The 27196-nt window shown below is 37.7% G+C and overlaps 1 protein-coding gene across 2 annotated transcripts; it reads right to left on the reverse strand.

Annotated features, from left to right (window-relative positions):
- Positions 1-1145: 1145 nt before the first annotated feature.
- SLC13A1 (solute carrier family 13 member 1) lies at positions 1146-27196 on the reverse strand. 2 transcript variants are annotated; one of them, XM_065843461.2, is made up of 15 exons: positions 27079-27196; positions 25056-25184; positions 24211-24347; positions 20049-20236; positions 19685-19742; positions 19529-19595; positions 18858-19018; positions 15566-15685; positions 14273-14371; positions 14082-14183; positions 8767-8870; positions 7806-7915; positions 6973-7134; positions 5908-6045; positions 1146-5814 (listed from the first exon to the last, which is right to left on the reverse strand). In XM_065843461.2, the coding sequence occupies exons 1-15, from the start codon at positions 27175-27177 to the stop codon at positions 5671-5673; spliced, it is 1818 nt and encodes a 605-aa protein (XP_065699533.2). In that variant the 5' UTR covers positions 27178-27196; the 3' UTR covers positions 1146-5670. The 2 variants fall into 2 exon arrangements, with proteins under 2 accessions (XP_065699533.2, XP_065699524.2); XM_065843452.2 differs by having other exon boundaries at positions 19520-19595.

The raw sequence follows: 27196 nt of genomic DNA on the forward strand, positions 1-27196 counted from the left end.
TGTTTTATTTTTACTTAAAGAAAACCACCTGTCCTGAAAGTTCAACTTTGATATTTTATCACAGGCTTTGAACTCAATATTTTTCCTATGCCTACACACCCAAAGGCCTATATTCAAAGGAAAATCCATGAATCTGACTGCCTACTTAGTTCTAAAAGTATGAAATTACTCTCTCAAACTGTTCAGATTGATTCCTACATTAGGCATCTCTGATTATCACTGTGCCTACATTTCTCTGTGGGCTGTGGGACCACAGTTCAGCAACAGCAAGACATTCTCAACTTCCCTTGCCCAGGGTGAAGGTCTCCCTGCTCCTCGGGGGTTTACCAGCGAGAGAGGGCACTAGCGTGCTTGTGGCCCCAGTTGCCAAACCCAGACTTTCCCCTCACAGCTGATTTCCCATGCTATGGGATAGCTATAGCTATCCTTTTGAGACTCACACAGTTTTCTCTGCTGGCTGCACAGATTCTGTCAGGAGGAGAATGCATCTTATAGCCTGGTAACACTGGAGTCTCTTTACAGATGTAAAAGCTGTGGTTTCGAATCATTTAGCACTTGAGGAAGGACCACAAAAGTTCTCATGCTTCCTGTGTTGATAGAGGATGTTGGAGGATGGAAATGGAAATCTCCAAATGAAGGAGGCAGGTTGCACGAAAATGCGCTGTAGCATTCTTCAATCAATGCCTAAGAACAGAGTTTCAGGCACATGCTTTTCATTAGCATATTATTTTGGATGGTTTGGGTGTTTTCAGCTCTTCAGCCCTCATGTAGTAATTTGTTTTGCCTCAGATCTTGTACCGGAGTTTTGAGAACTTAGGACAGCAGTCTGAAGCCCACTCTTGGAGTCTGACACACAGGTTTCCACATTTGCCACAACTGAATTGGCAGAACCTGAGGCCCTTCATCAAAGGATGGAAAAATGAAATGCTTGGAAGTGATTCTTTCGGTCATCCTTGTGGGTCTGCTCCAGCACCCTGACCTAAAAAGTTTGTTCGTGACTTGACTGCTTTATAAAGCAGCTAAAGATCTTTCTTCTTTTTGAATTCTTTTAAAACTGAACTTTTTTTGATATCCAGTAAGGTTAAATTATTCTCAACAGGTACTCTTCTCTGCCATGTATATAAGGTGTTATAACCATAAAAAAGTTTTAAGAAATCTCAGGCACCTTTATTGAAAGTTAATCTTTCTTCAGAGATCACAACTTTAGATCTTGTTAATTTATCACTAAATACATGTTGGACTGCACAGCATTTGGGAAATATTTATTTTAAAAATAATAGATCAATATTGTAGAGGAAGTTTTACAGAAATTGAACACTGTGTAGGTAAAGTAACATACAACAACTTCCAAAAACACTAGGCAAAAGTATTGAGGAAGAACACTGACAAAAAGTTCAGTAATAGTTAGAAACCACAAATCATCAAGTCAGCTTTACAAAGAGCTAAGCTGCTGATCAAAGTTATCATTTATCAATAACAACTGCAAAGCAATCTGATGTCTCTGCAGACTGACTGGGAAATATCCTCATCGCCAGGAGCCCTGGGGCACTGGGGTGCCACCCTCAGGGCAACTGGTGTCCCACTGGGGACTGCCAAGGGCAGGGGAAGAGGGGGCAGGAACAGATTTCTGTACATCTAAGGGGTCACCAGAAACCTTCCTGTCCTGCCAGCAATGGTATATAACGTACAACAGTCTTTTGATTGTTGTAATTATTATGCAAACTGGCTTGATGTCTACACCTAATCGAAAAGTTGTAAGAGCCAGGGTATAAAGTTTGTTTTTTTCACAACACTCTTCCCGAGCTGCTGTGCTGAGCTGCTCCTGAGCGAAGCCCCAGGCCATGTACTGGTTGACTTTAAACAAGCAAGACCTTTGCAGTAAACAAACATATATATTTCATTTTGAAAGTACATAGGGGGATTTACACTGCAAGATTGGTCTGACCATATGATCATAGTAATAGAACAGTCAGGAAGCTTTTTCCAGGGTTCACTTGTTTTGTGGTTTCTGATAATCTAAAAGCACATCTTCCAAAAGCAAAGTGAAAGTAAATTAAATATAGAAAAGCCATAGAAAAGGAGAACAAAGACCTGTCACATCTCCCCTAAGGAAGTACATGGCAAAGGCTCCATTTAATGCAGCAGGGATCAGACCATAAATAAATAGTAAATAATAAATACTACTTATGTACTAATACAGAAGGCTAATTAGACTTAGCTGAGACAAAGAAAAAGACACACTATTTTTTATGAAAATTGTACACAAAGAAATTTACAAATAGTTAATGCAATCATCATATATTAATCAACTCAATTATAGATTCATTTTCACCATTTCTCACAGTACTCACAAACTCTGGACAAAGCAATGTACATAATAGCATCAGATGAAGAGGACAGTTTCTGCTGGCAATTATCATAGTGCTTTGTGCCGGCTGTCAGTGCCAAATCCACCCATTTGGTATCAGGAGAACCAGCCATTTTGAGTTTCTCTTTTTCCTCCTTTTCAGTGTTCTCAGGTGATGAAGTTCTAGCAATATTCACCTCTGCACTGCGGAGTTGTTCATTTTGACTTAAAATGTTCTTAGAAGCTTTAAAAATATGTTAGCAATAATAACAACTCAGCTCAAAGATTGTGTCTCATTCATTCCTTCAACTTTTAGCGAAACAACTAGTTTGTTACATTATGACAGTTAAGATGCTGGTCATTGAAAGTCAGTTTATATATAATTCTGCATTTAATTTTGGTAACTTATAAATACACATGGCACAACAGATGAGTAACTTTCTTTACCAATCTCTCCCTTTTCTCAGTATATCATTCACCATATATACAGATTGTAGTAAAAATGGTTTTTAAAAGTGCATCCTTCATTAAGCAATTTGAATCTTCTTTCCTCTTTACTAAGAGACTTTATCACACTCTCTGTCAGACCCTGAAAATATAGACTTAGTTTAGGGAAATCTTGTGGTCTGCATTACCTAGGGGTTCAGACACAATGAGTCTTTCTTACCCTATTATCTGTGATCCTGCAAATAAGCCAAAAAGTAAAGCAAATGAACAGTTGACAGTCATCCAACAAAACCTGATCTTCAGCTTATGCCAAGAACTGTACCACTTATTACAGAGTTGACAATTTCTGAAGAGTTCTCTTAAATGGTAAAAAATTATTTTCTTTTTTCAGGAAGATATGCAACTCAAAGAGAGAACACAGGTGTCAAAGCAGCACACTCAGGGACATTCGCAGACCTCAGTGTCATCTTCAAGGCTGAGGTTACAACTGCAAATTCTGTATTGTGAACATTAACAAAACTGGGGACAGCTCATACGTGGTTAACAAATTTCCTCTGGCCGAATATCAGCTGCCACGTGGTTACAGTACTGGTTATTCTTTGCAGACTACACCAGCGGAGACTGAAAATACCAAGTCCACTAGAAATGGTAAACAAATGCCATAAAGAGGAGTGTTCCACTTTTTCATGTTTCATTAAAAAATAAAAATAACAGTTTTACACATAGAATATAATCTATCCCAAATAGACACACTAAAAATCAGTCTGTTCAACTAAAATGAATATTATATGTTTGTTCACTTGTTTAAAGACAAAACATTTCACCACAGGGACAGTAAAGCACTGGAGGACATTACTCAGGGAAGTTGTGCAGTCTGTATCTTGTGGAGTTTCAAGATGTGACTGGACAAATCCATGAGCAACCTGGTCTGAATTCAGTGCTAACCTTACTTTGAGCAAGAGGTTGGACGAGATGGTCTTCTGAGATTCCACCCACTTGAAATATTCTATGATTCGATGTTGCCACTGCTCTTGAATAACCTGGAAATTACAGAACTGGAAGAGTGATATCTCGGAACCTTACAGTAGGAGCACTCTCTTGGCTGGTTTTCCTGTTTATGCCTTCAGGACCAAAGACCTACACAAACCATGAGCTCTTTGTTTCTGTGTCATGCATCCTTCTGGGAAGAAGCTGTACGATATAACCCAAGACCTGTGTCTTGGCTTAGCTACTTGATAAGCATTTCCCACTAGTATCTGATGAGTTAGAGGCTTCATTTGACCAGGTGTTGCATCTCTGTAATCATAATCATTAATGTAGGAGATCGGTTAACATCATTTGTATAGAGTCAGCTCCTGACTGGCCTAGTAATGGACAAAACCCTATTTTACTGAGCACTGTACAAAAAAAAAGAGAGGTACCCATCCTAAAGAGACAGCAGCCTCAGTCAGGCTGAAAAGTGTGGTTGCATGTACGGATAGCAATTACTTACATAAAAACATCATCACTAAGAAAAACCGCTTCTTTAATGACTCATTGCAGCTGAATCTGCAACCAATAGCTAATGGAAGCAAAAAATATATATAACAATCCTATACACTGTTTTCTGGCATTATAGAAATCATGACTGACATCTCTACTCTAAATATGCATTATCAAAAATACATGTACAGCATCTGATCAGAAAACAAAGGCACTTTTGTTGTCAGTGTTGCTAGGAAAAATGATAATTTACAGTATCTGTAAAAGACAGATTAAGGTTTACAACCATCACAGAGGTGCCCCAAGGGATGACCCAAGCTAAATACATGCAGCTACTAACTAAATCATCTTTACAAATTGTCACAGGTCTTCCCAACAGGTGAAGAGAACAACACTGTATTTCGTACAATAAAAACACGTAACAATCATATAAGGCGTCATTATTGGAAGATACATTTGACTCCAAACTTCCATTCTGACTATATCACACTGTTTTGTGTTTACAACATCAACAGAGTCTAGGAGCCTTAAACTGGCACCTGCCCTGTAGAGATCATGAGCCTCCTCATGAAGATGCATTGTATTTTTGATTGATGGACTGAGCGTCACATCTCCAGCACTCTATCTTGTGCTTTCATTCATCAAGGGGATCCATCTCTTGGGAGAGAGGCGTGTTGATAATTTAGTCTCCATTTGTATAGACCAACTCAGATTTATCAATACATGTCTATCCAGAAAGCTACTAAATGACATCAAAACCAACACATTCTCCTTCCAAAGTACAAGGTGCTTAACAGACAAAGTGCTGTGTAAGTGGTCATGCTACTCTTCTCCATTTTTTGTGCATTTTTGACAGGTTTGTAAACTATGTGTTCAAGACAACCCCCTACCTGATCTTTTTTTTGTGGTCAACACCATTTTAAACAATCTTTGAATCTAGAAAACAGAAAACCAATACATTCTTGGACAAACCCCAAATATCACCAAAGTAATAGTAAGAAAAGGTATTTGAAATAATAAAATCTAAATCTCATTATTCCGTTAGCCTGAGAATGGGGCCAAACTGCCAGTGATAATGGCTATGTACATTTATTTCTTTTCTTTTATAACATGAACATATAAAATTTCAGATGAGCTGAAGCAGATTAGAAACTTTATCTAACTTTATGATATTTAGAAAGCCTAGCACTCTTTCTGATTAAACTCACAGACTGCATCATCAGTGTCCAAGACTGTGAAATATGGCATTTATAGTAATGTAGATCCTTACTGTTGTGGTGGCAAAAAGCATTTTAAGTGACTCACCACATGTCATTGGAAAAGAAACAAAACCAATCCAAGCCAATCCCCATGATTATATTTTTTTTCTTTTTTTTTCTTTTTCTTTTGTTTTTTTACAGCCCAGTGCTATTTGTAGAAGAAATGATTGGTGCCCAGCTTGGGTATGTATAGAGATCGAATATAGGCACTATCCACGTCATAATTGCAAGCATAACTACAGCAACTCCAATGATGTTAATGCCCAAACCAGCTTTCACCTGAAGGAGAAAAAAAAGAAAGCAGAAATTCACATCAAGACAAGTTTTTGAAATGTTAAAATTCCTCTTTGGGGGGTTTTGCTTGAAACTCACCATGTCCATAACAGTTAAATGACCATATGAAAATACAATGGCATTGGCTGGGTTTGATACAGGAAGCAGGAATGCAAAGGAAGTACACAAGGTAGCTGGTATCAAAATGAAAAGTGGGTTCACATGGATGGCTTCAGCCTATCATAAAATAAAAGAGAGACTAGCTGTCAAGGGACACATTTGCCAAATGAAATACATAAATACAAACTTAACACAAGTGAACTGTGAACATAACTACCAGCATAAATAGTGAGAAAGAACCTTTTCTGATAACTCATTTTTAAGATTATGTCTGGGAATGCTTCAGAGGAGAGAAGGTGATTCTAAGACTGAATAGCTACTGAACTTTAAATTAATGCCTGGTGTTTTTTAATTGTTGTTTGGTCCATAAAATAAGACTATTGCAAAGAGTGTGGGCACTGCACAGGCACTAAAAGCAAAACACTGCAAGAGAGATTATAAAGTTGAATTTATATACTATACTCAGGATGAATTCAATGAAGTGAGGACTGGGGTTTCTTTGTAAGATAGGGAAAGGACATTACTATGTGTTTAGGCTGCCCAAGAGGAAAATCTACAGACTAGAAGATGATTAGTAAATTTTGAAGAAGAAGAGAGACTGGATGATTTGATAAAGATGATGAGAAGAAAGGACACAACTGAGCTAAGGAGAGAAGAAATGAGAATTATATATAAAGAATATCTACTAGCCCTCTCTTTTCTTTGGTCACAGCTTTAAAGTTGCAGTGTTAATAATTTTCACTGAAAGATGTGATGCTGAAGAAACACCAAGAGAGCTGTCCTTTTAAAGTGCTTCAACTTTTCGCAAGTAGAAATATGGTGTCAATTTTTGAGTGTTAAACTTTTACCTAATTTTACTGAATTTTCAGCATCTGCTGTAAAAAAGCCCCCAACCAACCAAGTATCCAAAGCACAAGACAGCACAGCAAAAAATGCATGAAGTATTTTATGCAGACTTTTTAAACCCACTTATTTGAGCAACTATATGATTACATGGATGATGATAGAGCAGATTCTTATTAAAACCGGCCTTTGTATACTCACCAAAGGAGATAGTATGGGCAAAAATATTGTAATGGTAGCTGGATTGCTGGCCACTTCTGTTACTGATGTGACAATAAGGCATGATATTAAGATAATCAGCCACAAGGGTAGTGATCCTAGAGGGCTCAATTTACTTGCTACCCACTCAGAAAGTTTTGAAACCTGCATAAGGAATATGACAACATCATGTTTTACATATTACTGAAAAGAAAATTTAATAAATGGTAGAGAATAGAATAGAAATTTACTCATCTGCTAATTGTGAAGCGGTTGCATAAAAGAGTAAAAATTTGAAATATTTTCCGTATTCCTACCAGATGTTTTTAAGAACATTTTTTGAATTCAATGGTGTCCTATAGGAACCCATGGAAACGATATTTTACTTATTTATGTTTGCACCTCTAAGATGGTTAGAGGAATCATAATCAGAAACCCATAATATGCATATATCAGGCTTCATAACCAAAGTTTGGCCCCAAACCTCCTTGATTTACTCGAGTATCCAGCAGGGCTCCATGAGGGAGGTACCTCAGTGACAGGGAACATTAACCCTAAGGCTTAGGAAACAGTCTGTCTGCACCTCTTCTACCACCATCAGGTTTAAATTAAGTAACAAACAGTAGTCATCATTCTGCACAATCTTTGAAGAAAAAGCAAACTCCTGTTTTTGTAACCCTGTTTTCTGAACATCTTGAATATTCATTATATTTATCATGTTCTGTATTGCTACAGAATAACTTGCTAAAATAAGAGAATAACTGTGAATTGACTGCATGTCTGAATTGCTCCTGATGCCATGCTAGTTGTTCAATATCTTCTATAAATTACATTACCTCACAGCCTTCTGCCAGTGCAAACCCGCCACCAACAAGAATAGCTATTTCCCAGGGCATGCATGACTGAAATTCCTTCCAAGTAATCAGTGGAGTGTAACCAAAAACAGCTAGAGGAAAAAAAAAGAAACAAAACACAAACACATTTAAAAACATATTGAAAAACATCTTGAAATAATCTCTCTAAGGAAGTACTTGGGAAATATTCAAAGGCAAAATCTCATAGTTATAACATGAATTAAGACTTTGACATGCACAGCCTGCACTTCCTGGGTTAGACCCTTAGCTGCTGAAAAGTGTCAGAGCCTGAAGACAATGGAGCTATAACTGCTTCTACCAGTGGAACGTTGTCCCCTGGTAGAGGGCCCTATGGAAGATAGCCATGGTGTACCAATGAGTTTCAACTACTCAGTAAAACTGCACTATTCAGATTGCTGCACAAATGCTGTTTCACTTAGACTCGTTTAGGTTCTGATCTCACATTCTCTGTGAATTCCCAGATCTCATTGATGTCAGGAGCAGAACTGAATGCACAAAGAGGACAAGTCAGAGGTGTACTTTAATCAGAGTAAATCCCATTTGGAAGGGTAAAATGTAATGAGAATAGACTCATTTACCATGTCGAATTTTATAGGGTACCTTAAATAAGCAGTTACATTTTCAAAAACTCAACCCAGCCCCGTGCAGTCCCGTTCAAAGTCCATTGCAATCAACAGGAAGGTGTTTTCCACTGGCAGTGTTGGGCTGCAGGTAGCAGGCTCCTGCTCACCACCATTTCTTGCTGCTCACATTGCTTAATTGTTGGCACTGACTTCCAGGCCAGGGATGCTTTACATCCCAGTGGGATATTATCCTGTATTAAAATTTTAACAATATTCTTCTAATAAATGTAACACGTTATATTTATGGTTGCATTTTAGATACCTTGTTGTAGTATAATCCACATCAAAAGATACTCAACTGTTTTCTCCATTTGAAGTCCTAGACAATGTTTTTGCTGGAATAATAAAGAACAGGAGGCCTATCACTAAGGCACTTGTTGAATCTGTAGCATAACCTTTATACCTAAGGAGAAGTCAACAAGAAAAAAGAAAAACAAACAAAACAACACTTAAATATATATATAGTCAAGAGAAGCAGGTGGAAAGAGTGAGGAGGAGGATGGAGCAGCAGAAAGGAGCTTTTATGGGCTGACCACAGTTCCTCATTCCCCATCCCCTGTACTTCTTGGTGCAGTGGAAAGAAGCAGAGGAGTCAGGAATGAAGGAGTGAAGTTGAGCCTGGAATGAAAGGGGTTGAGAGAAAGGTGTTTTAGTTTTTGTCTTTGTTTATCACCATCCAACTCTATTTTTAATTGGCAATCAAGTTTGGTAACTGGTAAGGGATCTCCCTGTCTTTATTTTGACCCATGAACTTTTTGACCTTATTTTCTCCCCAGTCCTGTTGAGGAGGGAGAGTGAGAGAGCAGATGGGTGGGAATCTGCTGGCCAGCTAAGGTCAGGTCTCCACGTCTGTAGAAATATTATATGCAAGCCCTCTAAATTCACAAATAAGCCTCTTGAGTAAACATGTGCCATTTTGGGAAGGAGAATGTTTGGGAATAGCTGGTGCTTAAACAACTAATTTTCACAGTCCATGATAAATTTTGTAACTTTAATATGCTCTGTAACAGATTCAGTCCAACAGACCTTAAGAGCACTGTGCATATCCACAAAGAATGATGCTTTTGTAGTCAAGAGAAGGCAACAGAACTTTGTTATTGTCGTCCTGTGGTTGTCGCTACAAGGGTCATAGACACAAGGCCTGTGTTTATTTTGGTCATTTCCGGTGCCTAAGTACTGTATGCACTCAGGTTTCTTAAACTGATCCAATATCTTCTGACATGTACAGAGTAGCCCTAAGATCAGGTAAAGTGCAAAGCTGAGCTCTCAGGCCATTTTAATGCATCCATCTGATTCTGTTACATACTGTTACGTGGTGAGACTTCCAAGTCTGACTTTTTTTCAGCCAAGATGGTAATCCAAACGAATAAGAATTTTGGTGTAGAAAATTAAACCAAACATTTTCTTGAGCTTTTTTTTTTTTCCCCCTGGATGGTCTTCTGTAAGTTTTCCTGAACCAATATATCAGTATTTTTGCCCTCTCAGCATCACACCATATACTTTTCTGCATATGCAGCTACTAAGGCCAAATATAAATTCCTAGCAGACCTTTCCAGCAGCTTAAGGTTTTATGATAAAACAGGACTTCTCCCTGAAAGGGAAAAGTCATCTCTCAGCCATATATTACAAATGTATAATCACCTCCCTCAGTCTACAAGCAACATTCCGCCTAACACAGCCCACAAAGGCTTGTTTTCCACCAAGCTGCATTCCAACTGGGTGGCCTCCGGTATGCACTGGTGCTGGGGTTGTTCCTCCCCAGATGCAGGACTTAGTACTTCTCCTTGCTGAATTAGGGAGGTGCAATTTTTGCTCACAAAAGCTTAGTATTCCTGGTGCAAAACACCATTCCTAGAAAACCTGCTTGGGACACATACAACATCCTGCCATTAGTCATACTATCATGGAGACACACATGGCACCATTCCAAGAAGAAGCTTTTCAATCATTATCAAATTTTTAGATAAACTTTTTTCAACGTCCATTTATCCAAGTTGTAATATAACTGCATATAAAACATTGATTTGCTTGTAACACTGCAAATTTGATTGTCCTATAAAGAAGAAAAAAAAAGCTACTTATTAAGGCGATCTCACAACGTCTCCAAATGAGATCATTGCAGAGAACAAGGCTGTGGGCAGAAGTACATAGTGGCCTTGTGTCGGCACTAAAGAAAGGGAGAAATCATGCAGAAAAAAAAGAAGGAATATACTCAGGGAATAATCTGAGGAAACGTGAGGGAAGTTCACCTTGCACAGACCAGCTGTAATCAGCTGCAGCCCAGTGTTAAACCTTTTGTTTTTTATGAGGTTCATAAAGTTCTGGCCAAAGGCCAACATGAAACTCCTCTAATTTAACCTAATACCCTACAGCCCGGGATCAGGCCAGGACATGGAAGGAAACTCTTGTAGCAGAAATGATGTGTGATCTTGTGCTGTCAACAGAAGGGGAGGAAACAGGTGTATTTACACTGTGCTGCTCTCTGTAGTGTTACACAAATTTTATCAAAACTTCCTGCTGTTAGCATCCAGAGGGAGGTAACAGGGCAGGAGTGTAAAGGATTAGTCCTTGATAGATTTATAAAATTTTCTTAAGAAAAATTAACGGGTAAAGGTAATATATATTTGAAAGGTGTCACATAATGCTGCTAAAAAATGACCTCTCGTCAATACTGATACAGTACAAATGTGGATTAAAAATTGGCTGACATTTCAAAAAGAAGCCCTTAAAGAGTGGAGAGGTATCAGAATTAAATACCAATATTTCTGCTGGAGTTTAAAAGAAAATCAGCATCTGTATATTAAAGGGTATTCAGTAACTTTTGAGGATGCACACAAGGGGCCAAGAACATGAACATAGGTGGTGAGAATGATGGAAATTTGTTTCTTAAAGCAAATCTTTGAGTATTCCATTTAGTTTGTGAAAACAAATCTTATAACATGATATAATTAAACCAGATACGTATATCCTTAAAGGACCTGTCACAGAAAAGTTTTTATTCCACCAGGGAAAGACAAAAACAGATGGCTGGAAGCTATATTCAGACAGAAAAGAAGGTGTGAGATTATCTTGTTTAGTTTGGCAAGAGAGATGATTATCAACCAGGACAAAATCAAGGAAAGCTTGATTCCAAATCTGAGGAACCTGTGCTTTACCACCCTGAAATCAAGTCTGGATACTTTCTGGGAATTCGTGTTCTATGAAGATAAATCTGTACTGGGCTTAACACACAAAACAAGCTCTTCTGATCCTTACCATGTTAGAATACAGGAACTGACAGTGCTGTCTGGTTTAAGGCACCAGGAGTGGTTTGAATCCCACCTAATGGGACCCACTCACTGTTCTGGGGGGGTCTCAAGGTTATTTGTAGTTGTGACATTGCAGCTTTTCAGAAGGACAAAGCTTATCTGTGCTGGTGACAGAACTTCCCTGAGGCTGGCTAGCTTTCCCCTGGAAAGTAAGTAGTATCAGATTTCTGTTAAGAAACCCAGTTTCTAAGGGTAGACAATATTTCCTTACAGTTGTTCCCTGTAACTTAAATTAAGGATGTTGTGCATGTGCCAATCCGTGTACTTAAATCCAAAACACTGAACAGTTTTGTACCCGGAGGCATTGGATAACAGGTGCCTAGCAGATGTAAGCCACAGTTCATACACTGCTAGAAGCCTCTTGGACATCACAGTGGTGAGTGCAACATAACCATCAACAGAAACTCAGTTCCTGCGTTTTGAGTTCTTTTTCCTGTTTCTTTTTTTTCCTTAAAGAAGATGTCTTACTACTACTCCCAACTGTACCTGTGCTGGCTCCTTGTCCCACTGGTACATCTTGGCTGAGAAGTTTTTACTGCTCAGGAAAGAAAAAAACTAATTGCCTGGTTTTATACCTGTTAATGCAATTAATTGATAGATGAAAACTACCTAGAAACAGGCAAGATCTGAATAGTAAGAAATGCTTTCTTTCCCCTTAAAGGTTTTGTTAGGGAGTAATGCAAGCTTTACTTCTCTTCAGGTTACCTCACCCAGCTTATAACATGATTCAGCCTAATGTGACAAGACATGTGCTTTCATTCCTTTCCAAAGGAAATGTTAGAGGACATCCACAAAGTGACATCTGCATACAGAACCTGTAACCCCACTTATCAAGGGCATATTCTGCTTTTCCCTGCCAATGAACAAAATCCTCAGACAATGATAAACAGACAACTTCAAATAGGAAAATGTGGATCTCTGGGCTGAATAATCAATTTGAGCCATAAATGCTGAATTTGAAAGGTTGTTTATGATGTCTGTTTTTCAGTATTGGATGTATCTCATTAAATTATGCTCAATGAGCACTGAATGTTAATATAAAGCAGAAAGAGAAGCAAAGCCATCCTGATCGCTTAGCTGGCTGATTGCTTCATTAGGTAAACACTCCAAAAACCCTTTAAGAAGACAGTGTTTTTAATGAGACAATGATCATCAGCTCTGCTGTTGTTAGAAGGGGGAGAATGTTCTTCTGCAATTTTTTAGTAATTAAAAAGTAAACAATTTTAAAACAAACTTAGTTTTTAACACACTTTTTAATGCTATTTTTAAACAAAATATTTTTTTTTTTTGCACTTAAGTCTTCAAAGAGCTACAATTATTCCTATTACATCCCATACTAGACTTTCTGGCAGAGCACTGGGATGGGTGGGTGCTGGTGGGTGTGGGTGGATATGGATGGTGGGAGTACATTTAAAGAGAGGAGGCACGATGGATGCATGGTCACATGTAATTTACGACAGATGCACAGGAAAACAAAATGGAAAATTACCATCTAAGTCCAGCACTGCCCTTTGGCCCATTCAGTAACCAATGTTAAATCCAGAAGGGCATAAACAGCACAAAGTCCTGCAACTACTTCCCAGTACTCCAGAACAAGACTCAGACCTTTATCACAGAAGAACAGAACTGAAATTACAGTAATTACAGCAGGAGAACAGGGCATATCTCAGTATTATAAATTCTTGTAAGAACAACTGATTTCTCCAGGAAAAAAGTTGAGGTGATCCTGGGGAAGGGACTGAAAACCAAGCTGCAGCAGAAGCCCAAAAAAATGTGATAGTTCCTGAATTGCTCCTGGCTTTTTGGTGGTTAGTTGGGCTGTGATGTTAAGTGAGTTATGCATGAACAGATAGTAATTTATATAATTATTTAGTGATATGATAACAGGGGATGTTGGTCTGTACGCATACAAGTGTGGATGTCACTAAGGGCAGTAGATCAAAAAATTCTAACCAAAGATTTATTCTTGAAATTGTAGATTTGATGAGGAAGCAGAATACTGTAATATCAGTCATCATGCATTCTCCCTCACTGGATGAAGTCTCAAAACTAGGCATAATCCCTCTTAGGAGACACTTTATTTTATCTTGTAATGAGTTTAGCACATTTCAGATATTGCACATGTAGATCTATGAAATTGCTGGAGTTCACCTGTTCTATATAGATTCAACCTAGAATATTTCAGAAATATTGAAAGCCTGGGGAGCATTCTTTTTGTTTGTTTGTTTGTTTTAATTGAGAAGAAAAGAATATATGCAGTTAAGTCAGTGTAGTTCTTGTTGGCGTATATCAAAAACATTACTTACTTTGGGAAAAGTGAAGACCATCCTGGGATGAAGCCAGGCTCTCTGGTGAACCACAGCAGGGTCATTAGAATGAATAAGACAAATGTAACAATTTCTGGGTAGCTACAACAGGAACGGAATGGGTTATACATTTTCCTGAATTTGCACTTGGATTTACTCACTCTTGTTTGCAGATTTATAGTTTGACGCACCTCATTGGTCCAAGCTTCTCATACTCCTCTCGAATCACCTGTTCTGAGGCCTTTTCTCTGGCCGTTATTTTCTTGCACCTCTTGAACATATTTTTAAAACTGGAATGTAAATCAGCAATATTGAACAAAGAATTAGCGCTCTATACAGAAAAAAAAAAAAAAAAAAAAGAAATCCAAACTTTCCAATAGCACTTTACAAAAGTAAAATCTTCAATTTACAGTGCAGTATCTCCTATTTAATTATCACACACCAAATTGAGCATATTTGAATTAACTGACAAAGCCCAGTGGGAGATTGACAGAAGCAGCAACAAATTTGTCCTGTTATTGACTAGCTCATTTGGCCAGGAAGGATGAAACCTACAATCATGGGGACTAATTGAAACAATCAAATATCTAACCTGGCGATTTAATGAGTCATCTGTGACTTTGCTGTACTTTGTTTTCTAATGAAAACGTTTGTATCACAGGAGTAGTCTCCCTACTGACCAGCAGACTATTCGGTGTGATCTTGGTTTTAATTCTTGGATAAGACCCTTACACTGTGTTAAAAAGAACATTATCAAAACAAACAAGAGAAATGAAACAATAAATGTTCACACAGGGAGTGACAAGCATGGGATGATTTTAAGGCGGCATAACAGTAGACAGTCTTGCTCTTCGTCTCTTGCGCCATGTGTAGCCATGTAGTTGTGGAAGACAGATGTCTGTGTTGTTATCTCTTCAGATGCTAGTGAACTCATGGAGAACAAGGCTTTGAAGAACCAGCCTGAAAGGAGCAGTTTTCCTCTCCAAAACCTTAAAAGCACAAGCTCTGAGGGAAAAAAAAACCCACCATACCACCACATATAAATTTTGGAAAAGTGGAATCTTTTTATTTCAGATTTACAGATATAGTCATCCAGTTTGTAACACAGATATTGCTCAAATATTCAAGCCAATCCCTGATTCCAGTGAAGGACAACTTCCTAACTATAAATCTTCCAGTCTTAGATTAAAATGCGTAAATTTCAGTATCCTTTCAGTATCCTCCTCTCCTACACACATGGACTGTGTAATGATTATGTCTGTTTATTCTAAAGAATGGATATCATCGTTTGTGATACGGAATTTTCAGTCTGGGCTGAGTTGTCCCATCCAGAGATTCAGTCATACTAATCAAGGATGCAAAATCACTGTTGCTGCATAATTTTCCTATTGAGACTGTTAAACTTAACTACAGTGTTCACTCCCAGCACAGAATACCTCTTCTACCATCAAACTTTAGTTTTATTGATTGCAACATTTACTTACTCAAACCCAAGGAAAATCCACTGGAGCCAGATCCAGGAGGTCACCAGAATAGTAACTGTGATAGGGATGGAAAGGATAAACCAGGATCCAAAACTGATGCACTGACAATCTGGGTAACGTCTGAATGAAAGTAAAACATGGTTCAGTTGAGCTTTGTGAAGGAATGAAGACTTTTGAGAAGCGCCAGAAAGCCATGATGCAAGACAGTGCTTCTGGCTGGCAATTGACTTCTGCATGAGGTGGCAGGAGACAAGGAAGGACCACTCGCAGCACTGAGGACCATTAAGACTGCAGAGAAACAGAACCTGAAGAAAAACAGTTCTTTGACAGGAGACTTTAGTACAAGAAAATCCACTCAGATGAACAAGCTCCAATGAACTTAGAAGACAACAGTAGAGACAACATTGAGACTTGTATTGTTTAAAGTTCTGTAAGGGATTCAAAACTAATTAGAAACAAAATTACTTATTTCCAGGGAAGGCAGGAATGTTCATTTTTAGGCGGATTTTCTCTCCGATCACCTTGTTTCTTCGATGTTGTCTTAATCTACTGTTTACAAATATGGGCCCTTCAACAAGAACTCTCCCTGTCATGTGCGTTTCAGAAAAGAAGAAATAGGCTTTGGCTTTCTGAAAGAAATAAATTTAGTGTTGAATGAGATACAAGCCACACAAGCAAAAAGGCCAGGTAAATTAATCCTGTTCTTCAATTTACTTTATGAACAGAAGTTATTCTTTCTTTTAGCTCCTCTAGCTCTACCGAAAGAACTTTAAATGTGAAAAGTGAGAAAATTCTAGTCTCCTTGAACAGCCTTCCTCCTTGATGCAAAAATCAGCTGGAAGGGAAATCATAATGTCCAGACAGAGTCTGTAATTACTGTTTCAAATCATTAGCCAATCTTTTGTATTTCAGACCTTGCTAGAAGAAAAGGAATTCTGATGGTTACATAGGTCTTTGAGGCAGTAAATGGTTATTATTAATGCTTTCTAAATATTGTGCAATTTTAGGATTGATCTACATTTATTACAATGTTACATATATTGCAATTAAAATGCCAACTGGGACTGAACCAAAACTCCTACCCACTTGTTGAGGTGATACTCTAAATTGCAACTGTACATAGTGATAAGACAGTGAAACTGGAACAAGAAGAGACATTGTGTTATTGTATGTAATTTACTGATTACATAGCTATCTACCATTTATTGCATGATTAGCCACATCACAGTTTGAATATATGAGTTCCAAGATAGGAAAAAAAATGATATCAGCATAGCAATGACTTAGCATTTCATCACTTGCTAATGTGTTTATGATCTTTCTGGAACACCAACAGATTTGTTCCATAGAACAAATCCAGGTAAGATTAGTCCTCTTCTAAAATTCTAGATACTATGTTGTTGTGTCTTTTTACATACATTAAAGAATGGAGAAATCCTGAGAGGATCAGTAACAAATCTGTCTTGAAAAGGAGCCTTTATGGAAGTTGGTCTCACTGGCAGGATGCTTCAGCCCTGTGGAACACGGTATAATTGCTTGTCCTAAACCAACAGCAGGCTGGGGATTCCCAGCAGCACACAGGCTCCAAAGTTAACACATATATACTGATTTCCTCTTTAAGTGACAAATGAAAAGGAGGGAAGGAGAGAATAGTAAACACTAATTCCATCTTATTTAATACTAAAATTGGGAAGATATGAGGAATATGGAATTTTGCAGTGCTATTTAATGTGTTTTGTTACTGAGTGGGAAAAGCAGGAATATGCTGCATGTGCAGCCCTTTTGCTGAATTATTCTCCTTCAAATGCTTATGATACATGAAGGTAGACTGCAAATGTGTCCAGGTCATGATAACAGGTCAATTCCCACTTCACGCAGGGCATATATACAAATGAGACCTCTAAGGAGATGGGGAGCAAGACAGTTAAAGGTAAAAATATTTGCACAGTTAGGCGGTCGATTCAGTTTAAGTTAAGGATTAGGCTCAGTGGTTGTGTAAAGATTAAACAAAATCCTGTTGGGGTATAAAACTGGATTAGACACACAGTGCCCCATGTACAGCCTAGGCTCCTAGCAGAGGACAAAGACCTGGGGAGGGAACAATCTGCTTATGCATTCTTGAAGAGACTGTTAATAGCTAAGACAAACTGAAAAAACAGCTGCAAGCCAGTCTTCTTCAAGTTTCATACAGCTGCAGGGAAATCAAGAGGAACAGTTCTTACACCTACTAATCAATCTTGGATTCTTCTAAGCTCCTGAGTGTGATGCCTGCTTGAACCAGAAATGCTTGCATGTCTGAAAGTTTAAGCCTGAAGGACTTATAATGCCTTAGTCTGCCCTGTGTAGTTCTTTGCCCCAATAACAGGCACTCCGTTAGAATTTCCCTACTGTTTCCATTGTCGCTATTCTCTTAGCACAAGCTGATTTGCAGACTGTACCACTTGAGTCCTCTTTAACAGCATGCCAAAGCCAAATTTCATCCATTCATGGAGCACACACTGGAAGAAAATCTATCAAAACTGGTCTTTCTCCATTTTGTCATCTGCAATACAGAATAGTGGGTGGAGGGTAGTAAAAGGACTGTGTTTTTCTTTTTTCTATTTTAACATTAGAGTAGGAATATTTTTGGAAATGACTAGTCTGCAGAAGAACTTCAGCAAGAACTTTTGGTTTCTTAAAAGCTTTGGAATGAAATCTGCCAATTTTCTTTTCAAAATAGCTCTACTTAGAAAAGAAAAGGAATATTAAAGAATGTTTTTATACCCTAAAAAAAATGTCTTACTTTGAATTCAAAGTTTCAGAGCAGTTTGAAATAATTTGTTTTTTCTTTGGTTAACAGACCTAAATCCCCATTTCATCACTGCACTAAGCAAAGCCTCCTGAATGTCTCCTGGTGACCTTTGCTAAGAAGACCTGAACTTAGCTCCTGCTGTACTTAGAAATTAATAACAGTTCTTTAGGGCCAGGTAGTGTCTTTCTCCTCAGATAAGCCCATCCCCTTTTTCCTGCAACCATTCAAGGAGTAAAGTACTACTTAACCAAAGAATGACCATCTTGTTGCATGTGTTAGGAAATCACTTATAGCCTTTGCCAGTGTAAGGCAAATAAAAACATGCAACTTCACTTTATCTCTTTAACAAATAATAACAGAAAGAAAGAAATAGAATCAAACAATATAGAATCAAAGGGTAAGGTTTCTAATGCATTTTATAGGAGCCATGTGAGACCTCAGGAAAGAACAGTTAAAATTCTGGATTAAGAAGAATATAAATAATTTAACATAGTTGCTTACGTATTGAACTGCTCAGCAAAAATCAGATTAGTCGATGTTCCTGTAATTGTGGTCAGCCCTCCGATAGTAGCAGAATAAGCAACACATAAGCACATCACTTTGAAAACTCCACTGTATTTGTCCTTTCTGTTTTTTCTCACTGTTTCAACAGGTGGTAGATTCTGTTTAGAAAGAAAGTACACTAATTAATATATGAGAAGGGCTCATCATCAAGCATGAAAGTAAGATTCAAGGATGTCCCAGAAGAGCCAGAAAATTTACTGGCAATATAGCTGTACACAGCAGTTTTGTTTGCTGTTACAGTGGTATTACAATTGTTCATGAAATGGAGAAGGAGGAAGAGCCAAATCCTGAAGTCCTTTTCCCGAGCTGTCTCAGTCTTTACACAAGAACTTCCTCTATATGTGTTGATATCTATAGAGACCTGATATATAGGGTTTGTACTCTAGTGAGGCTGGTTGTAAAACACTTGTATAGAAATACACTGGGAGCACAAAACCACTAATGAAATAACTACATAAACAAACTGTATGTGTATCTACACTTATCTCTTATTCATAGCAAAACTAGCTTCATTGCTAGCTGTGCCATGTCAGGTGTTACATAGAAGAGAGATTTATGTACAAACTAAGCTACACACATTAGCTGCATAATAAAGTCACCTTAAGTACCTCTTCCTTTTCTTTTTCATTTTCTTTTTCAATTGTGCACACAGTACTAGCCACATCATTGTCATACCTGGAAAAGCAAAAGTACATATTGTAGTGAACAGATACTCTATTTAGATGAATTCTTAGAGCAGAATTTAGTAAATGAATAACTATTACCCGTTAACTTGTTTTTCTTTCTCTTTCCAGTCACTGCTTTCACATTCTTCTGTATTTTCTGTAAGACATGGATGCAAAGACGGATTAGTATTTAACTGGAAAAGCTCCATTGGCATGTCCCATTCCATGCAACCATATCACATCATCCCGTGAATACATTTACAAGTGTTAGTTGTGCACCTGTTCAGTTTTAATTAATTTTTGTGAGCACGAGAGACCTCATAGATAGTAATCCAAGAGAAGCCTTGCAGTGAGGCATGTAATGATGATAGCACTTCCCTAGCCGTTCAGCTTTATTTTATGTGGTATTTAGTCCACTGCAGAGTGAGGATGGACATAGGCAAAAAAAGTGCTGCGTGCCTACCGTCCAGCTCCAGTGCTGGGTTGATGGAGCCGTTGGAGCAAGACATCTCCAGTGCATCAGCTTCTGTTTCAGCTTTGATGATCTGCTGAGCTACAGCCTCTACAATTGGCATCACCATGGCAGCAGCAGAGGTGTTGCTGAGCCACATTGACAAGAAAGCACAGCTCACCATGAAACCCAGCGTAAGCCTGGAAGAGGAGAGAAGAGTGTATGGCTTCTACAGCAACACCTCATATCACTGCTCTGTTTAATATAAATTGAGAGATTTTCAACAGAAAACCTAAATATAAAAGACATCAAAAACCTAAAGTTTGTAATTCATCTCTGAGGAACTTTATGAATTTAAATTATTTTGATCACAGACACTGAAATTACCATTTTTTAAAGGATCAAATGTATTATAAATTGAAACAGAAGCAATAAGGTTTATTTACAGAATAATACTATACTTGAATCATCTTTGAAGAGCACCATGCATGTCACAAGTTCAAATGAAAGTTTAAATGGTTATACTTCAGATGTTATTAATCTCGTACTGTCCAGCTAGGTCAAAACCCTGGACTTACCCCTTAGGCTGTGAGTCCTCTAGATACCAGTCCAGGTTTTACAGGAAGAAATATTAACAATTCAGTTATTGGTACTTAACTTGCTTCTTAATCAGAGCCCCAAGACAGGTGTAGGGATTATTTGTACTTCAATAAACACCATGCTTGAAATTAAATGGGAAAGTAAGTGAAGGTGATTACAATGTCTAGTCTTGGCACAGCTTATGCTAAGATTACTACAAATAGGAATTCCTGATTGGACTGATGCAGTGCAGTGAATTGCGTCAGTGACTGGAGTCACTCTAGTTTTACATTAAAAAACTCAAAGATTCCATGTCATAACTGGTGAAGTTGACCAGTAAACTCAGAATACAGGCCACATTGTAAATTTTAATGCATCTTTTGGACTTGTAAATGAGAGTAGTCCTCTTGACTTCCTGTCCCAAGGCTTTGGCAGTTTTGTTAAACATCTGCAATGCATCACCAAAGCAAGAGAACAACTGTGAGGGGAGGGACGGTGGTGTTACAGTATTTTCTGAGAAGTCATTTGTGCAATTTGTAAAGCACTTTGCTTAGCCTTGATGAAAAATTTTGTAAAAACTATAATGATTTCTCAGCACATAAAGACAAGATTTTATATAAAAATAATGTAAACAATATTTTAGGACATAAAAATACTGTTCAGAATGCGTCTCATAACCTTTCATTTCTGCTGATAGCAATAACATTACAAGTTTGAATTTTTTCTCGAGAGAGAACAAAAAAGTTCAATACCATGATTCTTAGTCTTTTCTCTGTGCACTTTTTATTGCATAATGATGAAATGATCTGCAGGTGGTGGACCTAATTCAACACAAATTGTCATCAGCAGTTTAAATCCCATTAACTTTAAGCAGTTTTTTGTTAGGTACTCCGATGAAAATTGGGAAAGAACAGTGTTTTCAGAAGAAATGTTTGTGCAGAAAACACTGGTCGGGCTAAGTACGCTGAATATGAATGTTCACATTATAGAGGAATACAATTTTAGTACCATTTCGAAGATGATTTAAAAACAAGGTAAATTAAGACCTTCTCTAACATGTTTTGAAATAGTACATCATAAAATTCCAGCATTTGATGGGCTAATGATCAAGTGACTATTTTGTAAATTGTGGTGCACTCTAATGAGTTACTCTAAAATTTATTTAAAAAATAATAAAATCTATCCTAAGTAGTTCAGCACAATTTTTTTTTTTTTTTTAACTATTTTGCATGGAACCTTGGATGATAACTTCATTTACATTTGAGTCTAAACTCACTCTTTGCTATGTAATGCACCATCAGTGTTTTATTACTCATTCTAGACCTTGCAGGTTGCATGGAAATATTTGCCTTTCCATGCCAGTCTGCAGACCAGATCACATAGATCAAATTACAGGAGGCCTTTAGGGACTCATAGAATCATTTAGGCTGGGAAAAGCCCTTAAGATCATCAAGTCCAACCATTAACCTAGCACTGTTAAGGCCACCACTAAACCATGTCTCTAAGCAACACATCTGCACATATTTTAAATACGTCCAAGGATGATGACTCAACCACTTCCCTGGGCAGCCTGTTCCAATGCCTGACAACCCTTTCTGTGAAAAAATTTCTCCCAATATCAAATCTAAACCTCCCATGGCTTGACTTGAGGCCATTTCCTCTCGTCCTATCACTTGTCACTTGGGAGAAGAGACTGTCACCCATTTCACTACAACCTCCTTTCAGGTAGTTGTAGAGAACAATAAGGTCTCCCCTCCGCCTCCTTTTCTCCAGACTAAACACCCCAGTTCCCTCAGCTGTTCCTCATAAGTCTTGTGCTCCAGACCCTTCACCAGCTTTGTTGCTCTTCTTTGGACACACTCCAGTACCTCAATGTCGCTCTTGTAGTGGGGGCCCAAAACTGAACACAGCATTTAAGGTGTGGACTCACTAGTGCCAAGTACGAGGGGATGATCACTTCTCTAGTCCTGTTGGCCACACTAATTCTGATACAAACCAGTTTCTCCAGAAGAATGCAGAATGTGGAATCCAGAAGATTCCTGCTATTCTACTTCCACTGTTGCATCCCCCATATTCTCTGACACAGGAACTTCTTACAATGATACCTCTGCCTTGGGCTGGATGAGGCTCCAGCATGCCCAGACTGGCTGGGGACTCCTGTAGTGGAGGAGGAGGAGGGCTGTGCACCAAGAACAGCTGCATCATTATACAGTGGGCACAGCTAATGAGGGACATATGTTGAGAGGTCAGAGCATCCTCTCCATCACAGATCATCTTACTATAACCTTATCGTATTTTTGTCATGACCAGGAAATGTGATAGAGCTGAGACAATTATGAGGGACATGCCTTCCTCAGGGTTACAAAATTGCTTGTGGGGCTGCTCTGGGTATCTTCAGCAGCTGACTGCAGGTTGCTGTGCCCACAGCAAGTTCCTCAGGAACATTCAGCTTAACAGAGCACACCATCTGCTTGTGTTCTCCCTTTCATGATTTCAGACAAAAAAAAGAGGATTTAGGAGTGATCAAAAAAAGAGAAGTTCAAATAACTAAAACTGGATAACTCAAGAATATAACTAAAGATAATGGGAATCAGTTGAACAAGAACGTAAGGGGCATTTTGTCGAAAAAGAAAGCTACCAGCTACCAAAAGGTGCAGGAAAAATCAAAATACATGTGATATTTAAAATTAGGACAGACAGATCACTAAGGAATAGAAATAACACAACACTTCTATGAGGTAGTGTTAGTTTAGTCACCTAAGAGAGACCTCGTTTTTTAGACCTGGGCTTTCTATTTTTCTGACTTTTTATTTCCTGTCACCATTTCCTTCTGACAAGGAGTAATAAGTATCATGTATTCTGGAAAGACAGACTCGCTCTACAGATCTTATCTGTAGCCTTACTGATATGCTGACAGATGAATCTGTGGGCCTAAAGCTTTTCTCCACGATTGTAAAGCAAGCAAAGAATTTTCACTTCATAAGATATATGCTGATAGTGAGTAAGAAGAAAGTGTGTGATTTAATTTCCCTGATCACCTAATCCAGTTGGGGCAGTTCCTATTCCTTTGATATTTTCTTCATAGGTAAAGAAAAAAAAAAACCAAACCAACAAAAATAAAGACATTGTGGTTAATGTGTTTTTCCTTCCTCACCACATCTTTAATGTTATGACTTTTTTTCCTCACTGTGTATTTGAACTCTTTTATTTTTAGGAAGTGTACTGAATTTTACAAACAGTATTGAATATAAATTAATAATAAGCATAGCACAGATTTTCTGTTGTAGGCACCAGGTATGTAATGTACTACTACCATTAAGAAACAAGACCCTTACGTTATTTACAAAATCATCACATTTTTGTTCAGAAGGATCATTGTTATGAACAGAATCACTGCAGGGAACTTTCAATTAGGATTTTAGCAAAATAATAAAGTATCACCTACAAATCAATCATGTTATTTAAAATACCTACTTTGTTTCAGTAGAAAAGAAAGGCTGTATTTCTGCTACAGAAAAAGACGTAGGTAATTATTTCTAGAACACATAGCTTCCCACAAGTATTATTGTCCTTCAAGACATTGTTTAGCACATACCATGCAGGGTTGACACCCACCAGCATCACCATTCTTAAAGCCACTCTTTTGTGGAAATTCCATTTTTCTATTGATGTTGCCAAACAAATTACTCCAATCAGCAGCAGATGAAAGTCTTTAAAATAAGCAGATGCCACCTGAAACAAAAACAAAAAAAAACATTTTGTTAAATAAATGGTGACTTTCTATTAGTATTTGGTATTACCAGCTTAATGAAAAAAAAAATCAATAAGGGTATATATTGAAGCAAATATCTAGAAACATTTTTGGCCTAAATTTGGACTGTTAATGTAATTGAAACTGCTAATTTCATTTAACCACATGGTGCAAGACTAACTGCACTTAAGTGCATAGTGTTAAAATTAAAAATAAACCTTATAATGTGAACAACCTAAGATCATTAGCTCTATCTTACATATTAACTATATCACCAGTTAAATGCTGCTCTATCTAATGTAGTCATCTGTCCAACAGATAAAAGAACAACTTTAAACACAGAGTATGATCATCTGTGGTGTCCTCTCTTTGACATGATGATACATACTCAGCATTTTGCACATACGGTTTTTATTATGTTATCTCGCTTCTGTAACATTAGGTATATTTTATATCTAGCTAACATTTTTCTACTTACAAGTACCTAAGCACTGAATCACAATCTAGGAAAAAAGATAAAGAAATATGAACAAGTCTTGAGGACAAAGCATGTAACCAAGACTTGAAGCAGACCTACTGTGATTGGCACTCAGCAAATCCATGGATCAGCCCATCAATTTATGTGATTCTTTCTTTGTAGATTGTATCATTGAAATCCATAATATGATAGAGAGGACAAAACAAATTACCTCCTTGGATTGCATTATGCCAAACAATGGGAACATAAAGGCTGGAAGCAAAGCTGAAACACCCAGTGGCAAAGCTTCTGTGAGCCAAAAGATGGCAACTACAATCAACGTGTATGCACATTCTGCTTCCTAGAATACAAAAGACACCACAAAAAATATGAGTGGATCATCCAGGAAAAAAATTACAATTGCAAAATGTCCAGCTATGTCAGTAGAGAAATTCTCCCCACCTGGAACAAGTATGAGTCAAGGGACCTGAATTTAGGGTACTTATTGCCTGCTGTTGATGATCCTGCTAAGATATGAAACACAGTTTGTAAAATAATTTTAAAGAAATTTTCCTAAGAGATAGTAAAATTTCTTAAATTCTTCCTCTTACGAAAGGTGGGAAAAAAAGTCAGCTGCCTTTTCCTTCAAGCACAATTAATCATACAAGTCATTCTGGAGCATTCTCAGGCCACGCATTAACATAAATCACAAACATTCTGCAGCTGCAAGCAAACCTTTAAACCTCTAGGAGTACTTGCAGTCAATAATCGGTCAAATTTAGTCCCCCTTGTAATCAATGAAGTTTTGTCATTGGCATCAATAAGGCAAGGATATAACCTAGTGTAAAAAACTGTGAAAGACTGATAAGAAATACAGTTGTTTTCAAGACTTGTAATTTTAGTGAGTGTCTTCTATGTGAACTCTTGGAAAACAGGATATTTTTCAGCCTTTTTTTTTTCTTTTTTCCCAGGAGAATGTACTTCAATGCTGCCTTTAAAATGCAACCACAGCCAAACATGAGGAGATGAAGTGAGCCCTGTTTCTTCTAGAATCCTAGAAACCTCTGTTGTGCCATTTTGATTTATATTTCTGCTCTGGAGGAAATTGGTTTAGATCTTTTAATGCCACTGGTTAGGGCATGAAACTGTTCAACAGCAGCAGAGGTGTTTTTTGTTGGGATATGGCTCTGGTAACCTTTGGCTCAAAAAGAACAATGTTAAATTTAAGTCAGTCAGCTACAGCTGGAATTTATCTTTTGGGGGAAGTTTATGTTGTTTATGAAACAATTTGATAGTGTCAGTTCATTTATCACCTAGGAAATGTTCGTCTCACCTAAGTATTACTACATTAAGAATTTCTCAAGGATTTCCTCTCAGACAGGAAACTGAAATATTGAAATTGTGATGTGAGACAGTGGGAAGCATGTTACTCTGTAATCACTGTCTATCTGTGATGCAAGGACTTCTGAACTGGACTTTCATGCATTGTTACACATGATATGTGTCATGCATGTGTGATAACACAACACAGGAGAACTCCATAACTCCATTTCATTCTGCTGACATCAGAACTGTACCAAATAGAATCATTAATAAAATTTTAAGATAGCTGTTTCATCAGCCTGGAGGTGTAACAAGAGTTATTAATACCAGAAAATATGTATTTCAAGTAAAACAAGCCTAAGATGTCCTGACATAACCTTTGATCTATTTAGGAACCAGAAGGAATTTCTCAGATCATTGATTCCAGTCATTTGCTATCAGACAACACGATATATGCTGAACTACAACACAATATAAGATGAACTTAACAAAACCCATCATCAAACAAAAAGGTAATTGTGGCTGTCTTCCTGACAATTCATCTCCATTTTCAATCATACAGAGCTGTTTAAAAGTGGCCAAAATGCAATCTAAGGACAGGATTTTCAAGGTAGTCTAGGTGATGTTAAATGAGAAAAATGTTTCATGAACAAGAAAACAAAGATATAATTTAGAATTCCATGCAAGCAGCACAGAGTCTTACATTAAAGCTGTTGTCTTCTCTACATTTCTATGCAAATACTCTGAGTTGCCCCCCCAAAAACAAAACAAAACAAAACAAAACAAAACAAGAGGAAAATCCACAATACAAACATCACGAAGTCATTCAAGATCCCTTCCAATTCAAACCATTCTGTAATTCTGAAAAGATCTGGGAATCTCAGGCTTGACATAGAGGTCAAAATAACTCCCTCTTAAAGCAGGTCACTTACTTTGGTTTTGATGATAAGTGGAAGTGGAAGTAAAAGCAGTGGGGTGAGGACAATGAGCAGGAACCTTCGGTAAACCAGGAGGTAGTTAAAAATCTTCATGGTTGATGACTAGTAGAGG

This window comes from Patagioenas fasciata, chromosome 1 (assembly GCF_037038585.1).
Source record: "Patagioenas fasciata isolate bPatFas1 chromosome 1, bPatFas1.hap1, whole genome shotgun sequence".
NCBI classification, from domain to species: domain Eukaryota; kingdom Metazoa; phylum Chordata; class Aves; order Columbiformes; family Columbidae; genus Patagioenas; species Patagioenas fasciata.